Source organism: Ipomoea triloba, chromosome 14 (assembly GCF_003576645.1).
Source record: "Ipomoea triloba cultivar NCNSP0323 chromosome 14, ASM357664v1".
Taxonomy (NCBI): Eukaryota; Viridiplantae; Streptophyta; class Magnoliopsida; order Solanales; family Convolvulaceae; genus Ipomoea; species Ipomoea triloba.
This window is the reverse complement of record NC_044929.1, coordinates 8872941-8895026: the sequence shown is the minus strand read 5'-3', so window position 1 is coordinate 8895026 and position 22086 is coordinate 8872941. Positions and strand designations below refer to the sequence as shown.

At 38.5% G+C, this 22086-nt stretch overlaps 1 protein-coding gene and 1 long non-coding RNA gene across 3 annotated transcripts; one reads left to right on the top strand and one right to left on the bottom strand.

The window, feature by feature from the left end:
* Window positions 1-10260: 10260 nt before the first annotated feature.
* Window positions 10261-14532, bottom strand: LOC116004200 (subtilisin-like protease SBT5.3). The gene is made up of 11 exons (XM_031244153.1): window positions 14434-14532; window positions 13627-13718; window positions 13320-13417; window positions 13072-13224; window positions 12814-12925; window positions 12154-12691; window positions 11956-12050; window positions 11625-11861; window positions 11429-11543; window positions 10954-11158; window positions 10261-10873 (listed from the first exon to the last, which is right to left on the bottom strand). Exons 1-11 carry the CDS (start codon window positions 14527-14529, stop codon window positions 10326-10328), a joined length of 2289 nt encoding a protein of 762 aa, XP_031100013.1. The 5' UTR covers window positions 14530-14532; the 3' UTR covers window positions 10261-10325.
* Window positions 10699-14159, top strand: LOC116004201. Of its 2 annotated transcripts, XR_004094763.1 has the most exons (6): window positions 10699-10810; window positions 10972-11185; window positions 11969-12125; window positions 12219-12616; window positions 12810-12927; window positions 13304-14159. It is a non-coding gene; the product is annotated as an uncharacterized LOC116004201 (long non-coding RNA). The 2 variants fall into 2 exon arrangements; XR_004094762.1 differs by lacking the exon at window positions 13304-14159 and having other exon boundaries at window positions 12810-13096.
* Window positions 14533-22086: the final 7554 nt, after the last annotated feature.

The following is a 22086-nucleotide window of genomic DNA, read 5'->3' as shown; positions in this document are numbered from 1 at the left end:
ATAGCCTGGAGATCCTCGATCATCCTGGTGTTTCTGTCCACGGCCTCTCTGGTTCTTGCAATCTCCTCTCTCTGCAAGGTAATGGCATCACCATTCTGAGCTACGGAGCCACATCTTCCTTAGCTTATCCGTGTGGAATTCCAAACGATAGTTCTGGAATGGGGGAATGCTCATCTCATTAAGTGTCTGGAGTCCAAGAATCAATGCCATATCATCTACGGAGTAGTTGTACTTCTTGCCAAAAAGAACAAATGATATCGATGACTTTGAGTTGTTCGGTTCCTTCTTAATTTTCAATGAAGCCAAAAACTCGTATGTAATCGGCCCATACGTTGGTCCTCTCCAAGCAAATACCTTGCTCCAATGCCGGTGCCTAAGCAACCGGTCCACCATATAATCACAACTAAACTCTCGTAGGACATTGGGATCAAGATATTTTCCACCTATCAACCTCTTTAACTTGTATATGTCTACAAGTGTTAATTGTTCCGCATATAATCCTCGAAGCACTCGTGTTCCTCTAGCATTATTGTCAATTGGTGGTGGCGCACTAGCCCGGGTGCGGCTAGAACTTCCCACTTCAAATGTCCTTTCTTTGCCATTTCCTTTGTACGTCCCATAAATTTTCCTACAAACTCTTAACACACAAAAAATCCATGAATTGTAATGGTTAGTCACAATACATTCTCTCTTTTCTTCTCTCAATTTTTTCTCCTTTTTTTTCGAATTTCCTTCCTCTTTTTTCGAAAATTCCTTCATTTTTTTTCAAAAATTTGACATAGTTTCCTCTCTTTTCTTACCAATTCTCATTCTCAAAAATCATTACAATGCATTTCAATCATCAACATTCACTCACATTTCAAGAATAGACAAATTCAATTCAAAGTCAACAATCTAAAAAAGTCAACTTCATCTTCTTCTCCAATTCAAGAACTAGGGTTGAAGGGTGAATGTAAATTCCAACATACAAGATTGTGCATCATCAAATTGCATTCATATTCAAGCACAAGAACATGTTTCCCAACAATTTCTATCATCAATTTCATGTGATTCACAATTTATAAACAAACCCATTTATCAATTTCTTCAAATTCAACTAGGGTTCTTCAAGAATTTTCAATCTCAAAAATTGTTCAAATTCAATCAAAGAAATCAATGAAATAATGTTATAAGATGCAAAACTAACCATTATAAACAAGTATTTCATCACAATCTTCACAAGACAATGTAGCAAGATATTCAAGAATTTTCAACTCAAAACTTAAAAAATGGATATGGAAGATGATAATGGTTTAGGAGTATTTACCTTGTTTGGGATGATCTTTTGGAGATATCTACTTGAAAAATGCACAAAAGATGAAGAACTATGAAAATTTTTCTCAAACCTTGCGTGGGAGCCCTTCTTCTCGTGGTCAAGAACAAAGAATGTGGGAGAGGAGTGGTTTTAATATTCATTCGGCCAACATGTTTTATTTTTCCGTCGTCTCTCGTCCACATGGTGTCCACGCGTGGACACCCGCGTGGAACCTCTCTGGAAATTTCCCACGCGTGGCTCAACCACATGGAACACTGCAGTAGATTTCCCACGTCTGCTCCACAGACGTGGATAGTTCCAATAGAATCCATTTCTCGTCCTTTGCTTTTCCTTCCACCTTTGGTCAATTTTAGCTCAAATTTTTCATCAAATCTTCCACCAAACTCTTGCAAATTAGTCCCAAGAGAAACGCAAAACAAAATACCAACAAAACAACAAAAATTCACAAGAAACTAAAACAATTATTCACATGATAACCTTGGGTTGCCTCCCAAGAAGCGCCACGTTTATTGTCCTTGGCTAGACTCAACGTTTCTCCTCCTTCAATCATTATCATTCGCCTTTGGTTGGAGGCACTTGGGTGTCCAAGTGTTCTTCCAAACCAATTTCCCCATTTCCCATCTCGATTTGGTCTTGGTTTTCCCAAGATCAACAAACCGAATGGTTCATCCTTTCCCATTTCGCACACTACAAAGTCAACGGACACAAAAAATTCACCAACTTTCACTAGCACATCCTCCGCTAAGCCTTTGGGATACCGAGTGGTCATGTTAGCTAAACGAAGTGTGAGCCTAGTCGGCCTTAAGCAAGACAAATTCAAACTCTCATAAACACTCAACGGCATCAAATTGATAGAGGCTCCGAGATCGGCTAGCGCTTTCGAGAATTTCATGTTCTTGATGGAACATGGAACCACAAAGGCTCCGGGATCACCCTTTTTTATGGGACAACCCATAGAAATTAGAGCCGAAGTCTCTTTACCTAGATATGAAAATTCTTCAACACTATCATTCTCAAACAATTCTTTCCATTGGGCATCGCAACAAATTTTTTACAAGAAAGCATTAAATGTACCTTTACGAGCCTTAGCATTCTTCTTCGGGGCATTTGATTGGTGCTTTGGAAGCACGTTCTCCTTGTTTTTGCTCCCGAGATCACAAGAGGTGATCTCTTCTTGTCCTTCCTTCAATTGACCTTCTTGGCCACAAGAGGTACCCTTACTTGTTCTTCTTTTCCTTGAACATCACACGGGGCTATTTCCTTCTTCTCATCAATACATAGACCACAAGAGGTAGTCCCTTCTACTTCCCACTCTCTTCTCTTTTTTCACAATCACAAGTTCCACACACAATGTCCATTAGATCGCATCCTTTGTGGCTATCTTCCTCCATAGCGGCTACGACATTCACTCGTTCCTTTGGATTGTTCTCCGTGTTGCTCGGCAATTGCCCATAATGTCTCTCGGACATCATCTTGAACATTTGGGAGATTTGATTTTCAATGGTCTTCAAAGTTGCTTTTGACTCTTGCCTCAAGCTTGCTATTTCTTGTCTAATCTCTTGAGTAATCTCATGCTTGAGATTTGCTCGATCATTCTTAAGCTCCATAATCGTCCTTGATAGCCTTTCATCTAACTCTCTTATATCATCTCTTCTTTGCATAGGGTGATCCAATTGAGAAGCAAAATTTGGTCTATAGTGAGTCATTTGAGCTCTATTTCCTTGATTTGGGCTATATGCAATTCGGCCTCTCTCACCTTGACCATAGGTGGGTTTGCCACCTTGGTTCACATTTGGTCTCCTTTGGTATCCCCCAACATTTTGCCATCCATCGCCTTGTTTCCAATTTTGGCTATGTGATCCTCCACCATAGGCATTGAAATTATTCCTTCTTTGGTAGTCCACCGCCTCCACATGTTCACTTGCGGAGGGAGATGTACATGTATTCGTATCATGAGGTCCACCGCAAATATTACAATATAAAGCCAAAGCCATACATGGTTTAGATTTAACCTCAAGCTTTTCCACCATCAATTAAAGTCTCTTAATCTCATGATTCATAGCCTCTACTTTTGCCTCATTAGCCACATTCCATTTTAGCTCATACATACCGGCATGGTTTTCCCTCTTGTCATACCAAAAAGAAGTGTTGTTCGAGATCCTCTCTATCAAGACTTCCACATCGGAGGGTGCTAAAGATACAAAGGCACCACGAGATAAAGAGTCTAGAAGCATCTTTCCCTCATCCGTGAGACCTCCATAGAAAGAACTAATTACATCCCATGGATGCAAGAGGTCGTGCGGGCATTGTCTCTTCAAAATCTTAAACGGTCTCCACGCTTCACCCAAACTCTCAAGACCACCTTGTTTGAACTCTTGAACTTGTTTCCTTATCTTCATGGTCTTCGTGAGCGGGAAGAACTCATTCATGAACTCTTTGTGAAGTTGTGGCCAAGAGCGGAAATGATGGTCATCTTGGCTATCAAGCCATCTAGATGCCTCTCCAATGACGAAGAAGGGGAATAACTTCAATCTAATGATCTCATCACTTACGCCTTCTTTTCTAAACATGCCACACACTCGGATAAATCTCATAAAGTGTACATGAGGGTCCTCCGATGATAAACCGCTAAACGGGCTATTTTGTACTAGTGTGAGCACGGAGGGATGAATATGAAAATTCACATTTTCCAATGGCGGCACATATATGGAATTATGCATGCTAAACTTGGGTGTCATATAGTCAGCTATAGATCTCCTTTGGTCATTTGGCACATCATAAAATTCTTCCACCCGGATAGGTTCCGGATGTGCAACATTCTCAACATTTGGCTCCTCCTCGATGGTAGGTTCTAATGGGATTTGAACTCCCGGTGGATTGTTTTGGATATGTGGTGGTGTTTGGGGTGGAATTCCTCTTTCTTGTGATCCTCCTCTATTTGCACTTGTTGAAGCCATTTCTTCTACTTGTATGTGTTTTCTTCTAGTTGCTCAATTGATTTCCGGTATGAAAGGAAGTAGGCCTTGAGTGCCTTTTGCCATTGTGTGCATTCACCTACAAGATAGCTCAAAAGAAGCAAGATCTCCTCCTTGACTAGAAGTAGTCTCAAGGAGGGTAAGTAGCAAGTAAAAAGAAAAAGAAAAACTTAAAGTGACAAGGAATCAAACATTACACAAGCATTCCAAAAACTAAAAGTTAAGCAATGACAACCAATTGCCTCCCCGGCAACGACGCCATTTTGACGACACGCGTTTGGCGTGGGTGCGAGTCAATCAAAAGATTTGTGTGTTTGGGGTTGCCCCCGAGTATTATCGTCTCACAAAGAAGTCAAAGTGGAGGCCTGACTAAGCTTTGGAGTACCCTTAGGCAACCAAGAGGCATAGAGACATTTTCACAAACACATTGCCTACATCACGTACCTATTCATCCAATTCAAGATCTAAATAGGAAATCACAATTGATTGGGGCTTACAATAAGGCTAGCAATATCTTGCCTAGCTTATTGCCTTAGATCATTCAAGAGTTGGCCAATACTCATAGAATACATACAATTCATCAATTATGAACAATAACAAGCAATCCAACTCACACAATCCAATCTCCACAATAGGAATTATAGATCTACACTTAGCGTCATGATCTTTCACAATTCAATCCCTATTAGAGATTTACCTACTCATAATAGCAATTGAAAACAACAAGATCTAAAGTCATAAATTGGAATTGAAATAGAGATCTAAAATTGCAACAATACTAAAGATAGAAATAGTGATTACCTAATCAAGATCAAGGTAGAATCCAAATCAATGCTTGAAAGTAGATTGTCTTCACAAAGATTGAAATCAAAATGAACTAATCTCTCTCTACAATCTAGGATTTAGCTCTCCCTTCTCTCTACAATTCTCTAAGTGATAAAAGTGTAATAAAATTTGACTCTCTCTAACCTCCCTAACATTTCCTTAAATAGCTTCTCCAAAATTGCCCTTGGCATTTAATTTCCGAAATGGCCCGTCCATTCATAGGTCCACGCGTAGACCGCTGGCGTGGATCGTCTCTGGACTTTCTCCACGTTGTGTCCACACGTGGAGTAGTCTTCCAAGCCCTTTGGTCTTTTCTCCTTCGCTTTGCTTCGCTTGCCAAGTTTACATGCTTCGTGTTTACATCTCCAAAACCTAAAAAATCATTCCAAGTGTGCCAAGAATAGAGCTTGCACTAGATTTACACATTAGAGATTAGAATTGCCATAAATCGTTCACAAAAGAACACCAAATCATTCCTAAATTACCCCCAACTTGGACCCTTAGCCTAGTTATCTTTGGCGCTTATCAAGAACATTACTAGCGTTTACTATGGTCCTTTTTCTTATCAACCAACAATAAATGTTTCAAATGCATCACCTTTTTCTCAATGACATCATCGACTAGGTCAGCCATCAAATAAAACATTTCATTTGGTTTTGCAATGTTGTAATGTTTTTTTTTTCAATTTCCTCGTTGCATCAGTTTCATTGTTCGCTTTGTAATATGAACAAAAGTCACAAACTGGCATTTTCAAATAATACTCTTGTTAGTATTAAGCCACTGCAATTAATTTGTACTAATGTATGGGGGACCTTTGGCAATTCTCTACTATGTCATTTTTGTTAACCATTTTTTTCAAAATACATTTGGTTGTATCCCTTAAAATGGAAATCAAATGTCACTATAGTATTTCCTCAATTTAAAAGGCTGGTAGAGAAATACTTTGGTCTTTCGATTGTTTCTATCTACTTAGATAATTTGGGGGGAGGGGAAGTCTATTATGCGTATTCCGTTATTTAGTGTTCAAGGCATTTCCTAGTTTACTACCTTGCCCCACACTCTTGAGCACAATGGCATAACTAAGCATCGCCACAGACATATCGATGAAACATGGTTGTCCTTGCTTCATTCTGCGTCCCTACCAACCACATATTGGACTTATGTGTTTCAAACAATTGTCTACATAATTAATCGGTTGCCCATGTCGGTCTTAGGTCAATCTCCATTTCACATTATGTTTAATCAATCGCCTAATTATGACAAGTTAAAACCATTTGGTTGTCTTTGTTTCCCGTGGTTACAACTTTATAACACCAAAAAACTACAAGCCAAGTTAGGCCCATGTATTTTTCATAGTTAATCCAGCTCTCAATCAGCTTATAAGTGTCTTGAGTTTGCTTCTAATCATGTGTATTTGTCTAGGCATGTTCAGTTTATTCCTAATGTGTTTCCATCTTAAGAGTTGAATCATAAATTGGATTGCCACTTAGATTCCCATGCCTCAGCCTACCACACTTCCTCCATCATCACCAATGTCTCTCCCAAAAATTCCAGTCTCGCAATCACTGGGTCCTATGTGTCGTCTAACTAGACACTAATAGCCTATTCAAAATATTTTAGAAACCACTACCTCAATCTCGCCATGGCCCATCCCTTACCACCCACCCTTGAACAGTCTACCGTCTCTCATGCGCCAGATACTCGCTAGAGGAAGACCATTGATGATGGTTTTGAGGCATTGCTTCGTAACAATACATGGCGTTTGGTTCCTTGAAACTCCAAAGTCCAAAGTTCCAATTGATAGCAAGTGGGGTTTTCAAGTGAAACGCAAACCTGATGATTTAATTGATCGCTACAAAGTGCAACTTGTAGCAAAGGGATTTTTGCAAACTACTGGCCGGAATTATTTTGAAACCTACAGTCGTGTCATGAAACTGGTTACCATCCATGTGGTTCTATCTATTGTGTTGAGTAATCACTAGAGTTTGCCCCGATTAGATGTCAATAATGTGTTTTTGCTTAGAACGTTACATGGGGAGGTATATATGGAGCAGCCCTTGATTTCGTTGGTATATATGGAGCAGCCCTTGATTTCGTTGATCCTTTGTCCCCAACGCATGTCTGCAAATTAGATAAAGCATTGTATGTGCTCAAGCAGGCACCCAAAGTCTGGTACCAGGAGTTGTCACGGATTTTGTTGACTTATGGGTTTTATAAATCACAAGTTGACGCCTCTTTATTTGTTTATTCTTCTGATGGCGTTCTTGTTTATTTTCTAGTGTATGTCGATGATATACTACTTACATAGAATAACAATATTTGGCTTGATTAGTTCATTGAGATTCTCTCTGCACAATTCTCACTTAAGGATCTTGGGAGTTTGCACCACGTACGTTACGTTTTTGGGTGTTGAGGTAGTTCCAACAACTTTAGGCGTTTTCCTATCGTAGGGGAAGTACATTACTGATATCTTGACTCAATTCAAGATGGATGGTGCCAAGGCAGTCTTCACACCACTAACGATCTTAGAGAAATTGCTGCCTACACAGTTTAGTGGTGATACAGTTGATATAACGCAATTCAACCGCCTACTTGGTTTGCTGCAATATTTGTTAATCACTTAATCACACGTCTTGATGTCGCGTTTGTCGCAAATCAACTGTAACAGTTCATGCGTGCTCCGATAGTGACGCATTAGCAGGCTGTTAAACGACTTCTACGCTATCTAAAAGGTACTATATGTCATGGTCTATTTCTTCGGCTTGGCCAACCGTTATAACTACGAGTTTCTCTAATTTTGATGGCGGGGGGGGGTTGCACCATCGAAGGCTGGTTTACTATTTCTTACTTGTTGTATCTAGCCACTAACCTTATTTCGTGGAAATCCTCACGTCAGAAGTTTGTCTCTCGTTTGTCCATAGAGACAGAGTATCGGGCATTGGCGGATGTTGCATCTGAGGTACTTTGAGTTAAAAATTTGTTACAAGAGCTCAGTTTGCTTTGGCTCATCCACCGGTATTGTTTTGTAACAACCTCAATGCTACATATGTTTGCAAGAATCCATTGTTCCATTCTCATATGAAACACTTAGCGATGGATTATTTCTTTGTTCGCGATTTGGTCTTTAAGGGTTCTTTAGTTGTTCAAAAAGCTCACTAACTTACTTACCAAGCCTCTTGGTCGTTGAACGTTCTTACTCTTTCGATCCAAGATTGAAGTCTTCGATAGATCCTCAATCTTGCCGCGGCATGTTAAGTCTACATGCATTAGGTGACTTCTTCTAGCTCTCTTTTCTATGTTTTCATGTAATTTAGGATTTGTTGTAACTTCTTGCTACTTCTTCTCTTGTGTATTGCATTTATACTCACCTATGCTCATTCATCAATATACCGTTTTCATACATTCTCTACACAAACAACCGTTTGCCAATCGTCAATTTTACTCGTCAGAACCCTAATGACTGGCTATTATAGGTCAATAACCTGGTTCTTAAGCTTCAATGCACGAAAATAACATATTTATATGTTTACTTGCAACTTTTAGAAGTTAAGGGTCTACTTAACTTCCTTACTATATAAAAGCCACAAGTTCAAACAAAACGTTGTCATATTGATTTTTTTATTTTTTTGGGAATTAGAATTCATTAACTACATTAAGATTTAAATGTCTTAGAATTTGAAAGGTTATAAGATATTGTAACAAACAAATTAGTATTGCTCAATAAAATTAGTATTGTAACAATATATTGTGACGCCTAAAATGAACAAACAATTTTTTTTTAAAGGATGAACAAACAAATTAGTATTGTTTAATAACAAAATAATTGTGAGTTTTGAGCATAATTTTAAACCATGCATCGCAAAGATAAAATGCTACTTTCTTATAAAGTTCAATAGTCTATATGAATATGATTATTTTCTCCAAAAGAATAAATATCCAAATATCACATCCATTTTTCTTTAAAAAAATACAAAATATTAACTAATCAAGCCTAATTTACAATAATCAACAATTCTCTCAAAACTTTATCAATTAGACAATAATATCTTAACTTTATAATTAAAAAAAGAACACAGGCACACAGTAACATTAACGGTTGATGAAATTCTGAAGGTTGGTCGTTGGGTTGAAAAGGGAAAAGGAGTCTTTCCCACCACAAAAGTAGAATCTATTTGATGAGTACCTGACTACCTGTCGGCTAAGCTACGGTAAGTGATTATTATGCATCATCTTTTTGTATACATATTGCCATGTTTGTGTTGATGAAGAGAGATGAGAAATCTTGTTTTATCTTTGTGGAGTAATTATTTCTGGGTTTGCAAGAATCATTATTTTCTTGTTTCTCCTTATTAAAATTTGAATCTTTTTCGACCCTTACTGTTTATACTGCTTAAAAACGGATCGAACAAGAAATTTGAAGTCCATTTCCATCTTAATTTCAGAATTTCGGATGGACCCTTTCCATTTCAGCCTAAGAAGGAAGTTGAGCTTAATGATCTTAATGGGAAAAAAGCACCCCCCCAAAAAAAAACTCTGAAAATAATTTACTAACACATTAAGGATCTGAACCTAACATGACTAATTGTTTATAATTCTAACAGTCTCTAAATGCTTCTTACGGTTTGATCTGAAGCTTGATAGAGTGGTTACTAAAATACCAGATTCTGAGTGAATTGCAGATGGTAGGTTTTTTTTTCTTTTTTGTGGGTGATGAGGGAAATTGTAGCCAAGTGTGCACTGGGTAAATCCTGCCATGTGACCCTAGCAAACAAAGGATCATAGGTAAACTAACTTAGATTGTCCATAGCTGATTGGCTCAAACCAAGAAGGCTAGTAGGCTGCTCCCATAAGTCAAATTTATAACCTCGTGATTACCAAATCAATAGGCTGATTAACTTGGCTAGGGTTACCCCGATGGTAGCTTTTAAGAATGTCATTTTAGACAAACAAGTAATATGATATAATACATGTGATTTTTTCTTTTATAGACATATGTGGTTGTGGTGTTGAGATTTGATAATTGTTTGGTGTCTAAGAGGTGTGTTCATCTCCTCAAGGGAGATCAAGAATATAGAATTCTCTGTGTTGTTTAATTTGCATACGAAAAAAAGGCTACTAGATCAATTGGTTATGAAAAGGCTCCATCTGGCATTGTTTAAATTCATTGATCTGAAACTCAAGTGCATTACAGCATTATATTAGTGTCTTTCTTACAGAGAAAGTACATTGAGGCCAATGGGACTTTTTACCTTGTGGATTCCATTACTCCATACCAAAGCCCCAAACACAAAGTTCCCGTTGCTAGTTCTGTATGGTGTGAAAGTTACCGTGAATGCTTTTATCTCACCAGTTCTCGCAAAACTGAGCATCTTAGGAGTTACTGAAACGTTTACACCATCTGGGTAGTTTACTTCTGCGTTATAGACAGTTGGGCCATTACCATAGTAAGTTACTCTTCTTTGCACCGATATTGCTCCATTCATCTTGGAGACTCCAATGGATGGGTAGTTCAAATCATAGGGTGCTGCCAGAGTGCTGTTGCAATGAACTACTTCTCCGGTGACATTTTTAAGTTGAGCAGGGCTTCCACCAATGCTGCAGAGGAATGCAATAATGTCGTTTTGATCGAAATCATAAACTAACCCTGGGTCAATAGCCGCAACTGGGTTTATTTGCCCCGATCCATAGTCGAAAGGTGAGGCTAGAGTGCCCTTTGGGTTTCTGATGATCTGGGATTGTGTGTTATCTAGACTTGTAGCTGTTTCACAGAAAAAGTATCGAATAATTAACAGAAACATTACCGAACCTGTTCATAACATCTATGTTTAAAATTTTAACCTGTTGTCATGATTGCAGACTTTATTGCTGCTGGGCTCCACGAGGGATGATGCGACTTTATGATAGCTGCGATTGCTGAAGCATGTGGACAGGCCATGGAAGTCCCAGAGATTATGTTATAATCTACTGATTTCCCGGCTGAGATATCTGTAGCCACCGGAGACCATGCAGCCAAGATGTTCACTCCAGGTGCCGCTATGTCGGGCTGCCAAAAAAAAAAAAGCGTTGTCAGGTAGACAATCATATGCTAATCTTTGAGAATACAAATCTATTTTCTTTCACTGCCTTTATATGCTGAATGTTATATTATTGGTTACACTAGGACAAAATAAGATTCAATAGCCATTGTTTAATTGAAGCAATAATGGGACCTTCCAGGATATAGTATCCAGTGAAAATAGAGATCGCCTTTTTAATGTTTTTATTCGATGAACATGAGGATAGTTTATCAGGAAATATAAAGATTGAAACAAACTTTAATTATATCTGGTGTGATGGAATTTGGCCCCATTGATGAGAACGACGCTATTTTTGGTGCTGGCTTAGTAAAAAGAACTGTCGTTGTTCTGAATATTTTAGCCACTGGATTCCTGCAACAAGCAAAGAGTTTTAGAATTGTATTGTTCAGAAATGCTGATTTTCTTTCAATGTTAAAGAAACCTGGAACTCACTTTTCTTTTGTCATGTATGATTGAAGCTCTTTTGCTTCTTGGCTGATCACAACGCCTGGAATTTCGAACTCAAAAGCAACATCATTGGCAAATGGATCGATTAGTATCAATCCTACACCACCTCCTTGTTTTACGATTGCACCTTTTGCTCTTCGGCTATCAGAAACCACTTCAAGTTTGCAGACTACAACCTTTCCTGTTATTAGCTTAGGGTCAAGGGTACTCGGCTTGCAAAAGCTGAAAAAGAAAAAAAAAGACAATTAATTGTTCAAGAATTTTAAGAATCAAGAAAACTTATGGAGTATAAGGTTAAGGTTTATATGGGATATACCTTGCATTTTCAGGTGAGATTCCAGGGGCTGCAGCTGCACTCCCGGCTATTAAACTGTAATACCTCTCCAAGGTTGAAGGATTTGCGCTGATACCCTATACAAACAAGATATATGTGTGTTTGTGTGTCTATATATTCCAGATAATAAATAATTCTTTCATCAATAAAAGGTAGTACTAGTAAGGCCTTCATAACTACCTTGATTACTATTGAATTCCCGAGCTGGAGGTAGGTATGTAAATCGCGGTCTATTGTGCTTGCAGCGACAGTCAGTATCCACGGGGCAACATTTGCTGCAGTACTTGGTAGGAAGGAGTTCCCAGCTGATGCAGAAATGAAAACGCCTTTCTGGAATGCGTGGAAAGTTCCAATAGACACTACGTCTTCGAAGTAGATGGGCTGGGGTGGATCAGCTCCAAAGGAAAGCGAGAAGATATCTACGCCATCATGAATTGCGTCGTCCATGGCAGCAAGAATATCTGCATCGCTGCACAGGTCGAACCAGCACGCCTTGTATATTGCCAGTCTCGCCCCCGGTGCTCCTCCTCTTGCAGTGCCTTCTCCCATCCCGAAGAAGCTGGCGTTGGAAACCATGGCTCCAGCAATCGTAGATGCGATGTGGGTTCCATGGCCATCATTATCTCGAGCTGATCGGAAAAAGGTAAGGTTGAATGATTCCAGAGGTCCATTCTCTGCCTCATATCCTGCTGAATAGAACCTAGCTCCTACTATTTTTCTGCAAATTCAAGTTATAATAACATCATTATACATTCTTTTGCATTTTTTCTGTTTCTTTCTTTTACTGTTTTGAGCTTTATTATAAGTTAAGATAAGATAAGGTTCTTGTCTGTCAGCTACCTATTGCAGTTGGAGGATGTGAAATTCTGGCCAGTTATACATTCTCCTGTGAATCTTTTAGGAACGGGACCTAATCCATAATCGTTGAAGCTCTTCGAGTCAGGCCAAATTCCTGTAAGTGAGAGATTCAATTTGATTGAAAATATGTAATATGATACTAGGAATCTAATCCTCGATTTCCCATTTTTCAACACAAACTTTGGTTTCACTGAAGTACTAAGAATTACCTAATCAGACTAACTATAACAGAACCTTTACCTGAGTCAATGATGCCAACAATTATGTCTGTAGAAATATTCATTTGCACTCGATTGTGCTCTTCACCATAGCCTACCCCGAGAAATCTCCATGAACGAGTCGTGTGACTCCTTCTAGTTCTGCTTTCAAACACAGACACAACCGAATCCCTTTCTGCAGCAAAAACAAAAACAAAATTTTCTTTTCCTGAATCTCAGTGAACTAAGGCATTTGTATTGTATATGAAAATCAGAGCAGGAATGGCATACCTGCAAGCTTTCGAGCCTGGTGTGGTGTTAGCATAGCAGAAAAACCTCTAAAGCTTTTAGTATAATGGTGGCGCACCGCGTCTTTTGCCTCTTCATAGCTGAAACCAATTGAATTCGACAAAATTTTCTTCACTTAGCTCATCAAGAGTCAAGACACATGTATATTGGTATCTTACATATAACCATAAAACATGCATGTAGTGTTTTCTTGTTGGTGTATTTGTTTCTGTGCTATATCTTCAGTTGAGAAAAATAATGAAAGCAAAAAAAAAGAAAAAAGAAAAAAAAGAGGGTTCAATGTGCATGCCTTCCTTTAACTGAAGCAAGAATTTCATGGTTAGCTGTGATTGCAGACTCTGAGCTGTGGTGTGAGTGATGCCCCATGTAAACAATGTAATGCTGCAAGAATAATCCTCTGTCAGACATCATAGTCATAAAAAAGAACACAAACAATTACATGCATGTATCTGTCATATTGTGGTGGGTTAGTTGTGATTGGAATGTGACTAATTGGCAACTTCAGTCAAATTGGTCAGATAGTTGGTTTGATAACCACAATGTTTCATGTTAATTTGATTCTTCATGGGAGTTGTCTATTAGCCTTCTTGGTTTGAGTCTATCAACTATAGACAACATAAATTGGTTTACTTCCTTGTGGTCTTTTGCTGGTTAAAGTCATAAGGCGGACTTCACCCAGGGCACATATTCCGTTGTTTCTTCATTCTCGATGCTATAATTTAGACTAGCTTAGATTGTTCGTAGTTGACCGACTCAAACTAAGAAGGCCAATAAGCTGCTCCTGCTGGGAGTCGAATTTGTAATCTTGTGGTTACCAAGAAAATCGAGTTTCTCTTGCTATGACCCTAGGTTGTTAGAATGGTTATAATCTGATTAGAACAAAGGAATATGTTGTTTTCTAAGTACAATACATGAGAATTCCTATGGTGTCAAATTGTACTCGATACAACCATTAATCTTGATTGTACCAGTAATGTTGACATCAATGCTAATAGTACTCGGTATAACTATATCAAGTATGTTTACATTGCTGAAGCATGTATAACTCGACACTGATACTGATCGATATTTTAGAGAAAACCCATAATACATATACCTTTGAGTTGGTGGTCGCTGTGGCCAGTGAAAATGTTGTTAACAAGAAGAAGAGAAAGTGTTTAGCCTCCATCATGTTGCCAATGCAGAAAGCCATTGAGAAGTGAAGATGGTGTTCAAACTTGAGGCTTTTTATAGATGAGATTTAATTTTATAATTTCACTTAGACCCTCAGGCTTTCAACAATTACACTTAGGCCATTGCACCTCATTTTTTAAAGCTAACTATTCTCTTTTGTCTCTAAATGTGAGCCTTAAAACAATTACAAGGTTTGATTGATGTTAGTGGCCATTTAATTGTTTGTAATATTTGATTTAATGTTACTGAATAACTTTTATGTATTTCAAAATTACATTAGAAGTTTTATTACATACAAAAAAATTAAATTTAATATTATTAAGTTATTAAAAATAGAATCAACATTTTGGTCCCTCAATTATTTCATAATTGTCAATGTAATTCTTAGTTTTCAAATTTAACCAATTTGATCATCGAATTGTTTAAAATTTTGTTAATTAAACCCTTTCAGGGACCAAAATGGTGATTTTTAACTTTTTAAAATTTTGTTAATTTAGTCTCTGGAACGGTTTAATTGAAATTTTTTAATCAATTCGAAGATATAATTGGTTGAGATTGAAAACTGTGGATTACATTGATAGTTGGAAAACAATTGAGAGACCAAAATGTTAATTTTTCCTATTAAAAATTAATAAAAATTAATTATAAATAATATACTAGACATAAAAATGAGATAGAAGAATCACTATTTTGGATGAACTTTTTACACTATCTAACATTACTTATTGTTATAATCTAAAATATAAAATTATACGAAAATAAGTAACACCGTTAAATATACAGTTATAAGAAATTTCATTACTTATTGTTACTTGTGCATTGTGTTTATTTTTTTTATACAGTTATAAGAAATTTCAATTTAACATTTCTTCTTCGTTCTAGATATATTAATTATTTCTATTATCCCCCTTTTTTTTTATTTTTTATAACTTAATACTTTTTTCTCAGCAACATTTATTCAATCACGCAATGTGCAATATTTAACTAATATATATGTTTATACTTGCCAATATTTTTTCTGTCTAATCATAGGTTTTCTTAACCTATCAACTAAAACTAGACTCCGAAACTAAAACTAATCTTGTTCATGTCAGTTAAATTGAAAAAGCAGTGCCTCATCTCATTCACCCGCAAAAGTGTATGTGTTAACTATTTATAAATGAATTTACTCCACTTAAAATGAAGTGACAAGAATAGACTATCAACTTTTATATTCCAATTCCATGTCAGTTCAATTACATCAAGTGAAGACTCCATATAGTAAAACCCAAAGAATATTGACAACCAATGCCGGAGAAGCCGATGGAATTTATTCTATTTCTTTATGTACAAATGCAAAGTTTAATTCTCTGTTAATTAAAGGGACCTTCTTGGAGGTTAGCAGCCAGGTCTTGGCCAATCGGAACTTTATAATTTTTTTTCTTTTAAAGTTTGTTTAAAGCCAAAAAATAAAAATAAAAAATAAAAATAGCAGGCAGACAATTGTTTATTGTGGCATTGATACAATGTGACATCCTTATAAACTACAAATGTAAAGTTTCACTAGGATATTGTCAACGAAAATGTCATCAACTAATCAAATTTGACCCCAGAAATAATTTTTTTTAATTAAAAAAATTCAAACAGATGATTTTCTTAAGGGTCACACTTGTGTGAGACAGATCGGGTCAACATAATTTGAGTCATAAAAATCAATCAAAAATCAACTCAATACTAATTACGACCCAAATTATATTGACTAGACCCGTCTCACATATTAAGAGCCGTGAGATAGTCTCACATAAATTTTTACCTTTTTTTTATTAAATCGTCAAATTAATATAGAGTTAATTCCATCAATGGTCTTCCGACTATGTTGATTTTCCAAAATTAGTCCCCAACTTTTAATTTGGACAATTTAAGTCCCCTGACTTTTAAATTCTTTCCAAGGTTGGCCCTTTCATCAAATTTTGGTTAAGTTGAGGTCAAATGAATGGGTAAAATTGTTCGTTCACCTGTATAGTGTTTATTACTCGTATTTCTCCTGTCGTATACGCTATATATATGAATATAATCTCAGTCAAAGAGACTTCGACTGAGATTATATGGCTTCGATTGAGACTTCCACTAAAATTATATTCATATATATAGCGTATAGGACAAGAGAAATACGAGTAATAATACACTAAACAGGTGAACGGACAATTTTACCCCTTCATTTGACCTCAACTTAACCAAAATTTGACGAAAGGACTAACATTGGAAAGAATTTGAAAGTCATGGGACATAAATTATCTAAATTAAAAGTCGAGGACTAATTTTAGAAAATTAATATAGTCGGAGGACCATTGCTGGAATTAACTCAATTAATATATATAGTGTAGAGTTGGCCTAGTTAATGATGAATTCCAATGTTTTTTTTTTAATGTACTATACTACCATTTTAGTAAGAAAAGAATTGAGTTATTTAATAATTTTATTATAAAAATACTTACATTGAAAGTTTACTGTTGTTAAATATGTGTATATGAGAGATATACTTGTAGTATGAGTAAAAATAGAGACCTGAAGGGTGTGTTGATTGAGTGGAAGGGACTCGTTTATCCTTAACTAAAGGTCAAGGGCTCAATCCTTGACTTTGGGTATGGAGCAGCCTAAATCAATAGGGGTTTATCTATTCTTTCTTTTCTTCCTATAATCAAATTTGAACACAAGTGAATGTAAAAGTTGGAAGTATATTTTTGAGAATATACGAAGTATTTTTCTTTCTTGTATGTCATGTAGTAAGCTAGTCAGCAACCTAGCTAGTATATACAACCGGTGAAAAGGTCCAATTATTATTATTATTATTATTATTAAAGTTCAAGTATATATTATTTTTTATTCGAGTGTGAAATTACATTTTAAAAATATTAAAAGTTTTATTTGACCTAGTACGTCCTATATTTTAATATGGAATCCTGAAGAAAGCTACATTATTTTTTATTTTTTATTTTTTTTAAGAAAGCTACATTATTTACAGTCCCTTATACAATTATTATATCACGAACCATAATTCATCTTGGAAGGTGAATCACTACCATAAAATTCATTTTTAGTATATTGCAAGTTCATTTTTAATACATTGAATATTCATTTTTTGTGTATTGAAAGTTCATTATTTGGTATATTATCTAAAAATGAACTTTTTTTTTGAAAACCAAAGCATAAACTTAGATTACTGAAACAAATCGTTCACAGAAATACAAGAGGAAATATAACGAGGCATAAAATCAGAATAGCTAACCCGCCCCTCCTCCTAAATACATAATGCATGTTGGGATAAACTATGAGCTAAGAAATTTGCTTCACGCTTAACAAAAAGAAATTTAACCCTAGGAAGATCCAGCAGGAGAGCTCGAATATCATCAATAATTGCTCCAAAAGGAGAAATATTCAGTCCACCCGCAACTGCATGAGTGACGACCTGGGCATCTGTCTCAAGCAACACACGTTGCCACCCTCTTTCTTTAATCCAACTTAGGGCCTCTCGGGCTCCCATCGCTTCTGCTTCTTTGACCGAATAAAGCCCCTCCTTAGATGACAAAACCATCTCCCTCACCACACCAACCTCATCTCTCATAGCCCACCCAAACCCCATTCTTCTAGCCCCAACATCCAATGCCACATCAATATTAATCTTAAAAAAACCTTCTGGTGGGGGACTCCAATTAATTTGTTGGGGAATGCACTGCTGCCGAATGGACTGCCCATTTTTATTTGCATGCTTCCAGTTCTGCACATACAGCCGTGCCATCCGCAGCATGGTTTGAGGATCAAGGCATTGAGTTTTCCATACCATGGAATTTCGGTTCTCCCAAATGGCCCAGCACGTAACAACAACCTCCTCCACCATGGTAGTAGAAAGAACAGTCCACATTTCTTCCACCCAATCACGAACGGAAACCGCCACATCCATTCTCCACCGGCTGTCAATTTCTATCCAACAAGACCGCGTAAAGCCACAGTTGGCAAACAAATGAATCACAGTTTCAAATTCGACACCACACAAGGGACACAGATGATCACAGTGAACCTGCTTCACAGTTAACGCGTCTTTAGTAGGCAAACACTGAGTACAAAGAGCCCAGAAAAAACATTTCAATTTCGGAGGGATATTTAATTTCTAAACACCAGCCCAACAAACCTCCCCAAGCGCATCCAACCCACCCCCAACAACTCTATACGCACTTTTAACTGAATAAACACCATTCACCTCCCTCCCCCAATAAATAGTATCCAAACTAATGCCCGAAGGAAGAGGTAAACTCATAATCTGATCAAAATCCCTCTGGTTAAACATATCACGCACCAACTCACAATCCCACTCTTTTTTATGAGTACAAAGAAGAGAGGCAACGGATGGGTCACTCAAAAAACCCGGGTTCGGAGTAGTAATATAAGGATGGTTATCATCTGGGAGCCACGGATCCCCCCACACCCTCACCTTATTCCCATCCCCAACCCGCCATCGGATACCCTCATTCAGAAGACCCTGGGTCGCACGAATACTAGACCATACAAAAGATGGATTAGAACCCACACCCGCCTCCAAAAAAGAACAATGAGGAAAATACCGAGCCTTAAAAACTCTAGTCACTAACGCACCCGGGTCTGTCAAGAACTTCCACCCCTGTTTTCCTAATAAAGCCAGATTCATATTCCTCACCCTCCTAAAACCCATTCCCCCATACTTTTTCGGCTTACAAAGATCACTCCATTGACCCCACCGAATCCCTTTACCACCCCGACTCTCACACCCCCACCAAAAAGAGTTCATAATATGCTCAATCTCATCACATAGGCCTTTCGGTAGCATAAAAACAGTCATAGCATAGTTTAGGATAGTTTGAAGAACAGTTTTCAATAACACCTCTCTTCCTGCTCTAGATAAGAACCTATTACCCCAATAATGGATCCTAGCTCTCACTTTATCCCGAATAAAGCCCAGGATCTCCTTTTTTCGACAACCCACATACCCTGGCAAGCCTAAATACTTACTCCTACCCCGCTGTTCGTGCACACCCAAAACCTCGCACACAGCCTCCTTATCCTCCCTATCTACATTCCGGCCAAAAACAATCGATGTCTTCCCAAAATTCACTTGTTGACCACTGGCCCTCCAATACTCAAACAACACAGCCTTTATCACCCCAGCCTCAAGATTATTAGCCCGGAAAAAAAAGAGGCAGTCATCAGCGAAAAAAAGGTGCGAAATAGAAGGGGCATTTCGCGCAACACGCACACCATGCAAACCCCCCTCCCTCTCCTGAACTCTAAGCATCGCACTCAAGGTTTCAGCAACAAGAATAAAAAGACACGGAGACAACGGGTTCCCTTATCTCAATCCCCGAGTCGGATTAACCGGGCCCCACTCCCTCCCATCCGCCAACACCCAATACCGAACAATAGAAACACACTCCCTAATCAAACTAACCCAACGTTCACTGAAACCCATCTTAAGCAAAACCTTCCCCAGAAAATCCCATTCTACCCGGTCGTATGCTTTACTCATATCAACCTTTAGGGCCCCATACCCCCCTTATGTCCCCGCTGACTATTAAGAGCATGAACTGACTCAAAAGCAATCATCACGTTATCAGTAATGGCCCTACCCGGAATGAAAGCACTTTGAGCATTTGAAACAACCGAATCTAACAACCCCCGAAATCTATTGGCAAGCACTTTAGCTAGGACACGATAAATAACATTGCATAAAGATATAGGGCGAAAATCACTCATCACATCAGGTTTTTTCACCTTTGGGATTAACACAATATGAGTGTCATTAATACAGGGAGGTAACTGACCAAAAGATAAAAAGGATTGACAAAACAAAACTATCTCAGCCCCCAAAATAACCCAATGCATTTGAAAAAATCCTGGCGACAATCCATCAGGACCCAGAGATTTATCCGGATGCATAGTAAAGACAACGGTACGCACCTCATCATGAGAAATCGGTTTAAGCAAGGCCTCATTTTGGTCAGCAGTAATAGTACTATCAACACACTCCAGTACCGGCTGCATATCACCCCCTTGCACCGTGAATAACGACTGGAAATAATCCACCATTATCGCCCCCAGCTTATTCGTTTCCGTCTCCACCGCACCATCCGGACCTCGAAGCCCCTGAATCCGATTCTGCCTCCTCTTATGATTCATAACATTGTGAAAATATTTGTTGTTAAGATCACCTCCCTGGTACCATAGTTCCTTTGCCCGCTGACGGTACCGACCACACTGATTATGTAAAAGATCCAAGTACCGCCTCTGCACAACACCAACTCCCTCACCTTCCAGCCCTCCCTAGAGCCCCATAGCCACCTTAACCGCTCAGTACACTGCCGCAACTCCCTCAATTCCTTCCCACTCTCCCTCTTCCCCCAATCCCACACTACCCTACCACACTCTGTCAGCCGTTTCCCAATATCCAACCCCTCAAACTGAGACCAAGCCCTTTCAGTCACCCGTCTACACTCAGAAATCCCACCCCAAGCATTCTCAAAACGAGGTCGGCGCCTAAACACCCCCCTGCGACCATAATTTGTTTCAAGAAGAATGGGCATATGATCACTACTACTACCCTCCAAAGACCAAGCTCTAGCAGTTAAGAAAATATCCCTCCAATCCCCTGATACTAAAACCCTATCAAGCTTCTCTTGAACCCAATTTTGGGTACCTCTCCCTCTCTCGCAAGTAAATTGATGCCCCATAAATTCAAAATCCGTTAATCCACTCTCCCTCACAGCATCTGTAAAACCTCTCAATAACCAAGGAGGATGGGGAACCCTCCCAATCTTTTCCCTCTCATCCAGTAAATCATTAAAATCCCCCATCAAGGCCCAAGGGAGAGTGCTAAGAGAAGACAAGTACCTGAACATATCCCAAGAATGATGCCTGCGGTGCCTCTCAGGCGTACCATAGAAGCCCATAAAACGCCACTTAGGCGACGAGTCTCCCGGTGTTATTATTGTGTCAATGTAGTGATTAGAGTACCCAACCACTTCCACGTCCAGACCACCATTCCAAAGCAGTGCGAGACCACCACTTCGTCCCTCGGCCTTTACAGTAAAACAATTTTCATATTTCAATCTAACCCTCACACGTTCCATCCTCTCAACCCCACTCAGTGTCTCAATTAGAAATAAAATGTCAGGCCTCTTTTGAGAAACAAAGCCCAACAACACCTAAACTACCACTGGGTTTCCAAGCCCACGGCAGTTCCAACTTAAACAACTCATTGGGCCCGGTGGGCCTGGATCCCATAGCCCACCTCATCAGAAATAACATTATTCTGACCATCAACACTCATATTTGTAACCCACGTATCACCCTCACCTTCTTGACCCACTCTACGCCGTTTCGGATCCACAATGATGACTCCCTCACCCTCACCCTCCTCATTAACTCTACTCTCATTAAACTCTTTACTAATAGCATTAACTCCACCCCCCACTACTGAAGCCAACGGCTTATCCCCCATTACAGGCTGCATTAAGCAATCATTAACAACAGCCGTTACAGATGTCTCACCGGAAACCCCCCCCCCCCCCCC

Excerpts from the sequence above, each read along its gene's own strand:
- LOC116004200 (XM_031244153.1), bottom strand. The coding sequence starts at position 14,529 with ATGGCTTTCTGCATTGGCAACATGATGGAGGCTAAACACTTTCTCTTC. Across the intron at positions 12,051-12,153 it reads GGAATTCAATAGTAATCAAG|GGTATCAGCGCAAATCCTTC; the intron begins GTAGTTATGAAG and ends TTGTTTGTATAG. Across the intron at positions 11,544-11,624 it reads TCATACATGACAAAAGAAAA|GAATCCAGTGGCTAAAATAT; the intron begins GTGAGTTCCAGG and ends TGCTTGTTGCAG.